Raw genomic sequence first — 13,257 nt, 5'->3', positions numbered from 1 at the left:
AAAGAGGAAGCATAAGAGCAGAACACTGGAGAAGACAACAACATTTGGGAATTTCTAGAGATCACAATGAAAGATTTTTCTATTTTTTAAAACATAAGTCATTCCTAGTTAGGTAACTAACTGCTGATGCTGAACTCTTGTTGCTTGATGGTGTTGCAGAGTACGAAGCTGTATAGAAGTTTACCATTACTACCAGACAGAATTGATATTCCTTAAAAATCAACACGTTCTCCTAATTATTTTAATTAATTTGCAATGTGAAAACAATTTGTAAAACAGTGCAATACTAATACTTAGAAGGTGAATATGGAGCTGTACTTCAAACTGATTAACTATGATCTTTAAATCTCAGGGGTTTCCTACAAGATTACAACATCTACTTTATGGTCGTTGCTTTTTCTTTAGAGTAGAATGATGCAAACCAAAAATGGCCAACCCACAGCCAACAGCTCTACATTATGGTCTTCCTCCGTTTTTTATTATGGAAGTCAACAGGCACTGAGGCATCTGAATTGGCTTTACTGACATGAACAGAGGAAGGGCGCCTGCCTTACTCATGTTTTCACTGCAGTAAAGCAGACCTGATCAACTGGAGTAGTGCTCTCCAGCATGCAGGAGACACATGCACTAGCTCTCCCTACTCCATATATCACACAGAAAGCAAGGAAGCCTGTACATGTAGAAAAAAATTTACACCAAAGACTACATTAAAAAAAACCACAGTGTTGGCCAAAGGTGTGCTCCCTCTGAAAGGGCAGGCTAGGGGAGAAGGGAGGAAAGCTGGGCATTCCCCGGGCCTGCCCTCGCTCGTGAAGCGGCAGCAGGCCTGTGAGCCTTAAGTGGCCTTGTTCATCACACTGTTGGAAGGAAGCTGAACGTAAATGCCAAGAGGGTTCTCCCCTTTCTTCTCATGGAAGGACACAGAAAGAAGGGAAAAGGGGACATTTGTACAGAAGTGCAGAAAACAGCTCTGCTCAGGAGTAGTGTGTCTGGCAGCCACACTGTGGGGAGATCTTCTCCGTGCGCTTCCAAAGCTACCCAGCTTTTATAGCCACCTTAGCCATGTACCTGCCCCGCTTTCTGGGCCAGAGATCTCCCACTTGAAAAATCCACCTAGAACATTTGGCCTTCACACTCTCCTGGCTAAACTACAGGGGCAGCCACACAAGCCTCCCCCCCCAGCCACACGCTTCCCGCATGGCCTGGCCGGCATTCTGGAGGACAAACACCTCCTTAGCTTGTAAATGTCTGCAGAAGGTAGCAGGGAAGAGACACCAAAGGCACCCCTGAGGCTGACAGCACTAACCCTGTAACACCCGCTAAAGCTGCTCTCTGCGCAGGCCAGAACGTGAGGCAGCACCAATGCCACCTCTGCGGCAGTAACAGAGACTAACCCCATTACAAGACCCTTGTAAATATGCATTTGATATTCCCGAAGGAAAAAAAAGTATATTTAATATTTTAAGTTTTAGTTTGAATCATATTCCCAACTCAGAACACTAGTAGCAACACTCAGCATCATACATAAGTGAAGAAAACATATTTCCAACTAGATATATACTGATTAAAAATGCTTAATTCAGATATAACGATCTGTAATCAAAGTTACATCTTTCATGTGATAAATCACTCAAAACTATACTAACATCCAACAGGATTCTCTTCCAGCACTCCCAGATATTTACAATAACACAGAATATAAAGTTTTGTAAATATTTAAACATAAACAGAACTTTACAACAAACTGACCCTACTTTTTCATGGCTTAAATGATTCCTCATGTTTCAAACACTGGAATGACTTTTTATTTCTGCCAAATCTCTGAAAAAAAAAAAAAAATCAAAAGATGTCACTGAAGGCCATTTAAAATAAAGAACCTGACTGCTGCTAAGCAACCCAGAAAACATCCTTATGTGTTCAATTGTTTAGTGCATTAAAAAAATTTCACACATATGGCAAATCCATGTATTCTGGACTCTAGCGACGGTAATGTCTTCCACACTGAGGGAGAAGAGAGAATTCTGCAGGATATGTTCACATTTCAGGAAAGGAATTGCTTTTAAAGTACTAAAGATTGATCAAATTTATTCACTGTTTCTGCACATGGCATAGATTAAAAACCAGATTCTTTCTTATCCGCTGTTTTACACACACTCCAGAAGTAAGTTTACTAAGGAAAAACAGCACTTTTATTTGTTCTACTAAAAAAAGTACTGAGATTCCTTTCCAATACATAAAACAATATTTTAAAAATGTGCTCCATATCCATACTCTTAAAACTAATGCTATTTTAACTGCCCTGGCTGCATATAAACAAAGGCTGTTTAACCTAATTTAATATTCACCATTCTGTAGCACTTCTCACCCATGGACGCACCACGCATTCAGAAGAAGTAGAACCAAATCTTACGTTCTCTGAAGTAGATCACAATGAAATGAAGTACTTTCATATCACAGTAAAGATGACATGCACGTGTATCCTGTACTTATGTGACAAAAATCTACTGTTGATGGTCGCACAGAGCAGCACAGCAGAATGGAGGATGCAGCAACTCATGTCAAAACACTCCAATTTTTTCATTAAGTGATTAACCTTTCTCTCATCAAGGCTTTTGTAGTACAGTGTAGTGTTCAGTACAGGAACTACCTTACAACACATCTTTTGGTTTAATTATTCTGCACAGTCTGCAGAATCACAGTTTATATTCCCTCAAGCAATTCAATTATCTTACCATAAAGGTCATGGGGAATATCTTCAGAAGACATCAATCTGCTAAAGCTTTCCAGAACATAAAAACGCTTCAATGCACCACTTAATTGACCTAATATTTATTTTGGAATTAAGGATTTCATTTTTCACATTTCTCAAGATGCTTAGTCTTAAGTTACCAGTCTCATACATTCAACTGCTACAAATTTATCACAGGCTCATTCTGAACAGAGAAGAGCCAATAAAAATAGATATAATCAAAGCCCTCCATTCACACAAAACTATTAGCAATAGGGAAAGAGGAAGATTTAAAGGTCAGTTTAAAACACTAATCCAGGACAGCCATGCAAGATTTCTAAAAGGAGCAGACCTCGCTTAGAAAGGAAAGTAGTATCATCACCCATAAGGAGAATATACACACACACACATATATTTGTTTTACAAGCAAGAAAGGAAAGGTGGTGAAAATATATTTAAACTTTGGAAAATCTGATAACGCCACCATGAGACTTCATAACATTAGTAGAAATAAAAATTGTAAAGCCTTATACAGCAACATACTAACAGCACAGGGTGATGACAGAACACAGGATGTTTGTGTGTGTTACACTTAAAAAAAATCGAATATGTACACACAATTCATTTTGAAAGGGCTGAAATGGGATGGTGTTTTTTTTTTTTTAATTATAATAAAACACAGTATTACCAATTTCTAACTCCAATTATCTATTAACATTGTTTCTTCAGGCCAGATGTACTTGGCTTACTGCTGATTTCCAGACGTGTTGTACTGTTTAGCTGATCATCATAAAAAACGTTGCAAGTTTTCCTCACAAGGAAATAGAGAATTTCTTTCCAAGAATGAAGTTTACCAGAGGAAACACATGATCTGGCCTCCTCCACAAGGCACAAAATGGCACATTGGTTTATTGGTTTTATTCTGCTAGTTGTCTCATTACAAATAAGGGGAATAAATCTAGCACCAATAGTATCCATAGTATCTAGCACAGATACTTTGCACCAAATAAGTGAGAAATGCTAACATTGACTTAAAAATATATATATACATTCAAATTACATATTTCACTTGAATGATGACCTGGAATGAGAACATTTGTTTTTTCATCCCTTGGCATTCATTTTTATTTACAGGTTCTGCCTTCCAATACTCTGTAATATTCCAGCATCTACAGCAAAAATATCCTGTGGCACTTAAGTTATCTTTGCAAGCGAGAAAACTTCAGGGGAGGACTAGAAGACCTACAACAATGACAATCCCATAGCTTCCTAAGGAAAATATTAAGTGAGACAGAGCAGAAAAAAAACAAACGAAACAGAAAAGCCTTTTTGTGGCAGAGGGGGAAGTCTTACTTGTAGAAGCCACAGTGTAACAAAGAAATTCTTGACTATCTACTGCAAGCCTCACAATAACAGTATAAACAGAAAGATAACTGCTTCCCCCCCCCCCCCCCCCCCCCCCCCCCCCCCCCGAAAACGCTTCTTACAGACCTTACTCACATTGCATTGCTTTAGTGGAAAATTGAAAGGAGGCCCTGCAAAGTCTCCCAGGCCCGGCCTATAGAGAAGTTTAGCAAATGGAAAAATGGAAGGTTCGGGCTTCACTTGCATCTACACACATCCCAACAGGCAAAAAGCCAGAAGAGGAAGAATGGGAGTCACCATTTTCTTAAATTAATATTTGAGAGAAAGCTTTGCATACAAGTTTATCAAGTTTTCTTCAGAAGAAATATTTTTCACAGGGTTTACACCGGCACCTGCTCAACAGGCAAGTAGTACAGGAATTGCACTGGAACAGGGAACCTGAGGCCACATTGCAGCTGGCACCATTCTGACCAGCTTCTTACCTCCAAGGACGGCTCCTGGTCAAAACACACTGGGGCAAGGAAAGCAATTTAATCAAGATCTGACGGCAGATAAGTGGAGGATATTACTTTCAGTTCAGTGACAGATCCAGTAGGCTGCACTCGTAACTCTCTAAAGACAGAGCAAGAGCTACAACACAACTACCCGCACACGTCACCCACCACATGCTGAGGAAGCCTTCAAGAGACCTTCAGCTAACCGCAGGCTGAATACATCCTTGCAAGTGACCCCCTCGAGTGACCACAATGTGCTCCAATGTTCCTTAGCCTTTAAAATAGAGGTCCGATTTTGACCCATTTAAGTTCTAGGGGATACCAATCTGGGTGACTTAAAAAAAATTAAGAAGAGTTAACTTTATTTCACAGTCTTTATAAAGCTGCTGATCCCAAAATGCATGACAAACTCAAAAGAAGCAATTGCTGGCATCTGGCCATTTGGGAGGTAATCAGTTTTTGAATTATAAAATGGTGTCTAAAAAACAGCAGTAACCACACTAAAAGAATAGAACAAGAACGCAAATAAAGTATTAGTGATTTTCTACTTATTCAACGGAATCACAGCTTAAAAATGCAAAGGCAGCCTAAATAACTTTTGCATATTCCAGAACTATTTGAAGTTTCACTGAAATAACACTAAAAAGCATCAGTAACAGGCATAAGAAATCCTAAGATTAAAAATCTAAATTCTCCCAGAGTTTTTAAATGTACAGACCAGTTTTTTTCTAGCAGATGCTTCTCACTGTCCTTGGGAAGGCAAATTGATCCCAATATTCAACCACAATTTTATCAGTCCTGGAATACAGTTCATGCTCCAAAGTGCCCTTTTTTCCACTGGCAACTGATCAAGCACTTACCTAAAAACATGTATTAATACTCTAATTCAATACGTAACATTAATAAATATTGTGCTCTAATATTACACTCTAATATTAAGATTTAGTTTAACTCAGTTACAAATTTGAAATTAATGCTAAGCTTTGTAGTTAGGAAGCAAAGCCACTCACTCTGCAAGAAAAGACGATCTCACCTCATCACTACAAAATTGACAGTCAAGATTTTTACATACTTCTTTCTAGGATAAATCCAATTTTATCAGGTTGAACTACACATTGACATGCAATAAAAATAATGGCCTTTTTTTTTTTTTAAATCAGGTAGATTTGTTCTTCTGTTTTAGATCATAAAGCTTGCAATCTTGATTTCTGCTGTATCAAAGGCACACTTGCTCTTTCTAAAAAAATAAATTTCCTATTTTTCCTATGTTGTGACTATTGCACAACATTCAAACTGTCAGGATTCCTACTCAACATCCCTCCTCCAGAACAGCTCAGGGGAATACCCCTACCTACACACACCACACAAACACATTTGAAGTGTCCCATGCATTCCTACATACAAAATCCAAGTGCCACAGATATTTATACATACCAATTCCCTGTATTTTTACAGTGTGAAACAATACAACCAAATTTGCAAATCCAAAACTACAGTATAGGGATGAAACATGTTTGTGTGCCTTTCTGACTCCCATGACCTGGCTGCCACTGCACTCGAGCAACACATCCTGGATAATGGTCAGGACAGACCAAAGGGGATGCATACATCAACCCCTAGTCACAAAATCAGATTTTCAACAGAGAAATTAAACATAGTTATGCTAGTGGGCAATTGATTTATCCATTCAGACATACCGTATCATCTGTATTCATTTTAAGCCCCCCTAGCCATCACTTCCATCTTTTCTCACAAATGCATCAAGAGCTTTTCCCCCCAGTATCCAAAAAACTACACTAGTAGATATAAACATGGGAGAACTTGGTGAATACCCTAATTTTTCAGACTCCTATTAACTACATGAACAGCAGAAGCAATGCAGCTCGTTTCTGCGAGGACTGCAGTCATTCCAACAGCTCCACACAGGGACAACTGGCCGCGGGCTGCTATCATGCATGACCAAAAGCCATCACTCCTTGTAGATTTTGCTCTGCTTCGTTCAGGTCTGGGAAAAGACAGATCCTATCTGTTGCTGACACTACAAATACACTTGCTTACCCTTAAAGTTCAGATATGTATTTCTCGTCAGTCTTTTGAGAAAACATTCCTTCGCAATATCAATGAACCTTTAACAGGAAACATTTCTTAGGAAATTTTATATTCCTACTCCAGTAAAGAGGATATCACTGCAGAAGTCTACATAAATCAGCTATAAAAGTCAGTGAAACATGAAGAGTTACATTACCCCATGCAAAGCGGTCATCCTGATCTGAACTGGATACATGAAAGCCTAGTTATAAACAAAACCAGACACTGAGCAAGACTTCCCAGTATGCTCAAGAAATGGTTTTTGCTGCTTAACACAAAATCATTCTGAAAACTACCACTGATTAACAGGTAGAGGCTTAAGGAAGAAATCCTTAAATCAAGCACTCACTCCTTCAGCTACAAAACGCACACACAATTAATAAGCTATCTCAAGTCCAATTCACATGTAGTCCAGTTTTTATGCTCAAAGTAAAAAACAGGCAGCACTACGCCTTCCCAGTAAGAGGTATTATTGTAAAAAAAACAACAAACAATTAGTTCTTCAACACAGAGGGCTGAAATTAAAGAAAAGCTAGCATGTTTCATTGTTTGACAGGCATAAAGCCAAAAGCCTGGAATAAGTACTCAAAATAGGACATATTTTCCAATGGAGGTAAAGATTACAATATAACCAACAGGAATGTGCAAGCCAGCAATACTTAACTTAGGAGTTCATGCCAAACCATGATAGTCCGTTGTACTACTTAAAAAACACTGAAACTTGAGAAAGTGGTATTATTACAATTGTTAACAATGGAATGCAAGAACATTTTTAAACTACAAGTCACACAAATTCATTTCATACATTTATTTTTGTAGAAATAGACTATTCAGCACTTTGGGGATTTGAAAGCCTGACAAAGAAATGGAACTTATTTTTCCTGCTACATGTAAGTTAAACACCAAATGTAAATGCTATTAGAAAGGTTCCCGTTACCCCACAACAATGTTCTTGTCCAGACTACGCTGATAAACTACAACAACAAACAGAAAAACATGAACAGAAATCTCATACATAGTTCAGTAGAAAAAAATACAACATTTTCTCTAGGAAGAGAAACTTTGTTTAGAGCCTACTAAAATTAGAGTTTGAGAAGTTATTTCAGTAAGAAACTGGTGAAGGAAAACACAACATACCTCTTACAGCTCCAACAGGCACACAGGGAACTTTAAACAGAAGTAAAAGTCAACAACACTAAGTATTTGCAACTTCATTCATAAGTAAGGTATACTATTCAAATGAGCACTGTACACTTAGTTTTATCATACAGACTTCTGCCATCATCACACAAAAATCCAGCAAGGAAGCAATAACTCCTGCTAAGCCATGCAAACAAATACCAACATATTTAACACACTGGTCAAGGTTACCATCCCCACACAGAAACCACCAGTCAGGACCACCCTATTTAAGCTGAGATTGCCTATAAAGCAGTTGAACTGCTCAAAATCTATTAAGTTGCATCTTCAGCCACTAATAAAACTATTGTTTGTAGCAAAGTCTCAGCAGAGGCCCAGTTTTCATAGAACATTGAATGTGCTGAAGATGGAAATAAAGGGTTTTTTTCTCCAGCCCCCCCCAGCTTTATCTGTCAGACATTGATCTGTCATTCTCTGTAGCTGACACAAACTAGTCTAAGAAAGGTATTAGAAGTACACTTTCCCACCTAGTTATGCATTATATTGGGAAAACACACTTGTCTAAACGCAGAAAGTTTCACCTGACAGATCAGCAAACAGGAAATAAATTGGTTATCATCCAGGCATCGGAGGTAGGTGTTGCCTAAGCAGTCTTAGCATCAGGCAACGACCTCAACAGTGAGCTTTGGGCAAAGGAATTAAGGAGTGATTTCCAGTAGATTTACAGTAATGAGGTACAATTCACTTTGATTAGATGGACCAAATGAAGTTGCCCAAGTATTTATGTCCCTCCCATCAAAGAGGAGCAGGACTTGTTTTGGTGAAAAATGACCACTTGAGTGTTTTTCCAACACCAAACCACAGGCAAAGAGCACAAAAACAAAGGGAGCAATAAGAGTCGTGTCTATGTTCATTTACATAAGGTAGATTCCTACAAATGTTGACCTACTTCAGTTAGCACATGAGAGAACTAACCAGCACTAAATCAGCGCAGGCCAAGATTCCCACTGGGTATCGACAACCTTCTCTGGAGCACATGCCCAACAACTGATGGAGCATTTGTCGTGCTGGGTACCCATCAAAGTTTTCTAAGCATCTAGTTCTGTGCTTTTCTTCAGGTGTTCATTTATCAATAACTGAGAAGAATACAATTACCTCATCAAAAGAGTCTCTAGGTACTGAAATTAAAGTTATCCAAAGAGTCCCCAAAATGAAAGATGTGTTTAAAAAAGCAGAATTCTGACAGGCGCACACACTTGGTCTTGTTTTAAGCAGACGTGTAATATGGCATCTTCATCACTGCTACAGTTAGGCTTCTCTTAAAAAAATGTGATTTTTTTTTTGGCCCAAGTAATATTGTGTGAAAGAGCATTATAAAATTAAAGCATTTAAACATGCACTGTACATACATCCCATCAAACCCCCCTATGTCTGTTAAAGAATATGTCATAGCAAAAAGGATTTTTTTAAATAAAAGACTGACACAACACTTTGTAGCCAAGAAAAAGATGCCACGCAGGAGAAAAGTGTTGCCTTTTTTACCCTCCTCTCCTTTTCAACAGTGCATGGCTAACTTGTGAGTCTTTTGATGGCTGCTGCATTAGTTGTTAGATTGTACCTTTTTTGACAACTTTTCCAAGTTTCATGGTTTTTATTTTCGCAATGACACTCAGCTGCTAAGGTAACAGTCACTCAATCACAAAGTAAATTATTCCACAGTATTAAGTCACCTGAGTGTTCACCAGAGGTTAGTGCACAGCAGCTTGATTAATACGGGTAATATGAAATATTTTCTTCTAATAAGCTGTGACTACTGAGAAGAATAGCCGATCTTTTTAATTCCAATTTGTTTCCTGAAAAAAAAAAAAAGTTTCTCAACTCTAAAGAGATCTGTTCACCAACAAAGTCTGATGAGGACATGCACCATAAGATAATACGCACCCCACTGTAAAGACTCAGACTTGTGGGCCATTATTCCCCTCACCTGTGATCAAGTACTAAAACAGTAATACAAGATAGCTTGACTTTTTTTTAATATATAAAAAAATCTCACATTCAAAGTTCTCACCACAGCTTTTGGCTTTTCCGATATACTAAACAGAAAGAAAATGTGAGAGGCTCCCTCTGCCTTTCATTTAATATACGTATCTTAAGGCTATTCAGAATCCAACTTTGGAACACGAAAAATACTAAACCAACTATTTTAAAGTGGAAAAAAATGTACAAGCAGCACCCTCACTTTTACCAATGCTTTCTGCCACCTCAGTTCAGACTGATTTCTGCTTCACAAGTGATTGGTGGTAGCAAAAGGGCCATACCAATAGCTTGTCTATAGAGAGCTACCTTTGCCTTGCCACAGCACTTGCTCCATCTGTGGATTGTGTGTGTGACATTATAGTATCCGAGCCCCCAGTCCCACCCATGAGCTAGATAAAAAGTCTGCTACGCCAGGTCAGTTTCGCAGAAGCCAGCATCATCCCTTGAGAAACTATGCATAAAATATCAAGTGCAGAAAAGATGAGTAAGAATTATGGCAGAAGTATGTATAAAATTTAGTAAGGCAATAATAGAATTCAATATACAGCAGAAACACAAAGCCTAACAGTAAGCTTCTTCAATTTCTTTCTACTGCTTACCCCTTTGTATATTTCTTCATCAGTATAGTGAACAGCAGATATTAACTAGTAGAAAAAAAACTAACAAGAAAATCACCAAGGGTTCCCCGAGCAAGGAGAACATCTGACAGGTTTCTTCAATAGATGCTGTTTAAAACTTGGCTTTAATGACAACTTAACTCAAGATGTTGCATTTGCACATTCATATAACATAGAAAAGCTACTGTGAACGCCTGAACAAGCCATATGTTTTAAAATAATTTAAAAAGTAACTTTCATGAGCATAAACCTGCTCTCTAAAAGCTGGTCAAACCAAAAGAGTAGATCCAATATGAGCAAGAAACTGTATTTACACCAGCTCAGATTAAAAAAAAAAGGCAAAAAATTGGTTAACTGTTGGAAATCAGAAATCTGGCCATCGCCACTTAAGACTACAAAGATGACTCCCTTCTGCAGTGTCATTTCTTCACATCAAGACCTTCCAGTGAAGAATACAGAATTAGAAACAATAGGAAACATGACCCTATGAGTTCTCCAATAAAAGTTCCTGAATTTTTGAAGATAGCATACAGATTCTCTTCCACCATTCCTTTCCTCCAAGGGGTGAGTCAAAGTCTATGCTTCCAAAAGATGGCCACACAAAAAAAAAAAAAGCTCAAAAAAATCCAACTGTGGCTTGTAATCAGTAACGTGACTGACTTGCAACTTCTGGGTACCATTTACAGACCTGGCTTCACAACATCCCGTGTGACTGGCAACCTTGCTCAGTGCTTCATTTATTCCTCTACAAAAACAGGAGAAGTAAAACCTCCCTTGGAACAAAGTCAAGACATAAGGTAAAAAATTTGTATAGTAGTGAGAGGAAGACTGAAAGCAAATGTTTAACAAACAGTTTGGCGTTTTCTGATAGAACGAACTATTGTTTGCCTCCTTTATATTTCCTAATAAATCTGTTTTTTGCATTACCAATAAGCCAGAAAGTTTAGGTTTTCACTCTAAATTAATAAATCAGATGATGCTGCATTCAACATGTGCTTTTCTTCACACACAAAAAACAAGCAAACAGAAGCAAAAATTCCTCAAACCACCTTCTGAAGCACGTATGTCTGAGATGGACACAGAGCATCTCCCCCAAACACACGCAGCATTCTGCCCCCACTTACTCAGTGTGCTGTCAGGCTTCTTACTCACCTCTTATGAGGAGATGAAAAAAACAAAAACAGGAGCAAGCAAGGAGTGCCCCATTTGCCACTGGCTCCTACTGGATGCCCCAACCTACACAGGCCTTGGGTTCTGCTCAGGAGCTCTGTTTACCCTCACATGCTCACTACCTCAGGCAGCAGAAAGACAGACTGTGCGGGATGAGAAAATGGAAATTTATTTCACTAGTAGAGGAAAATGTTAAAGCAACCGTCAGTCTTCTTGCAGCACTTTGTAACTTTTGACCCTTTTCCCTGCCTCTTCATACACGCAAATACTTTTTCTTCTCAATATCCATGTGCCTCTTAGGTGTGAGAGGCTCCTGATGAGTGCATCTTTATAAGCGGTTTCTGCTTAGGACAGGCTTTTCTCAGAAGTCCTTACTCTTTACTTGCATTACATAATGAGGTTTCTCTACCAGTTCCACAGTATTAGCTGATTACAGATTAACCCACCCCCAGGAGACAGAATCTCATTTTAAAAAATTCCAGAGGCCGCAGTCACCGAGCCTGAGCTCAGGCTTTCGGTGGCCGAGCCAACTCGCCCGCTGCTCCTCGGGGAGGTCCCGCACCCTTCCCTCCCCTGGCAGGGCAGAGCCAGGCACTCACAGCTCCCAGCCGCCCGACGAAGCCCCTTACACGTGAGAAACAGCGAAATATTTCTCAGGGTTTGGTTCTGTTTTGACACTTCCCGCAGCTCACCACCCCGCAGCACCGAGGTACCACAGCTCGCCCCTGCCTTCCCTCAGCCACCGCCACGGCGCCTTCCGTCCAAAAGCTGAACCGCTCAGCGCCATCCCCAAACTATTCGTCCAAAGCCGCCCATGCAGCTTCCACCCAGGGGCAGACCCTTCAGAAATTACTGCGACAAAGCACGTAGCCTCGAGGAGGGAGGAAAATAAAAGTCAAACGCGCTGGAAACCCGAGTGCCGCCGGCCCCGCGTCCAGGGGATGCTCCCCCGGCACCGCGGCCTCCTCGGGCCGTTCCTAGAAAGCGGAGAGCCCGCAGCACCCCGCCGGAGCCGGCACCTCCTGCCCACCGCCCTCGGCCCCGCAGGGTCCTGCTCTGCCCGCCCGGCCGGGACGGGGCGGCACCGGGCGCCCGGCTCCGCTCAGCTCCGGGGGCAGCCCGCCGACCGGCCCCGCGGCCACCCCGCGCCCCCCGGCGCCTCTCCCCGCCCTCACCTTGGAGCATGGCCTCCAGTTTCTTCCTGTCCACCCGGAATCGCTCCTCGCCCCACTCCGGGCTGTGCAGGGGCCGCGGCGGGCCGGCCGAGTCCTCCTCGGAGCCGGGCACGGGCGAGTCGGTGCTGCGCTCGCTGTTGGAGCCCGGGTCGGAGAGCGGCTGCTGCAGGTACCCGCTCAGCGGGTCGCACTGAGCCGCCATGGCGCTGCCGGGCGGCCCCCGCCGCCGCTCCGAGCCCCAGTCGGCCGCCTCCCCGCGGGACGCTATCTGCCCCCACAGCCGCCCCCCCGCCTCATCCCAGCCGCCGCCGCCTGCCAGAGTCCCGGCCCCGGCGCCGCCGCCCGCGCCCGCCTCTGCCTCCGGCTCCCCGCCGAGTGTGCGCGGCCCCGGGCCGGCGGCGTCCGCGGCTCGGCGGCGCCCCCAGCCCGCCCGCAGCCCGCAC

At 41.5% G+C, this 13,257-nt stretch overlaps 1 protein-coding gene across 3 annotated transcripts in view; it reads right to left on the bottom strand.

Moving 5' to 3' along the window:
- Positions 1–13,257, bottom strand: part of BICC1 (BicC family RNA binding protein 1) — a 118,467-nt gene that overhangs the window by 88,549 nt on the left and 16,661 nt on the right. The window contains exon 1 of one of the 3 annotated variants that reach the window (XM_040563649.1): positions 12,815–13,148. The exons of 1 other annotated variant lie outside the window; for it this stretch is intronic. In XM_040563649.1, coding sequence (XP_040419583.1) covers positions 12,815–13,016 — 202 coding nt within the window. In that variant the 5' untranslated portion in view covers positions 13,017–13,148. Of the gene's footprint in view, positions 1–10,451; positions 10,474–12,814; positions 13,149–13,257 lie in introns of those variants that run through there. One more of the 3 variants, XM_040563652.1, reaches the window with a different exon arrangement.

This window comes from Cygnus olor, chromosome 7, assembly GCF_009769625.2.
Source record: "Cygnus olor isolate bCygOlo1 chromosome 7, bCygOlo1.pri.v2, whole genome shotgun sequence".
Taxonomy (NCBI): domain Eukaryota; kingdom Metazoa; phylum Chordata; class Aves; order Anseriformes; family Anatidae; genus Cygnus; species Cygnus olor.
This window is presented reverse-complemented; position numbering and strand designations above follow the sequence as displayed.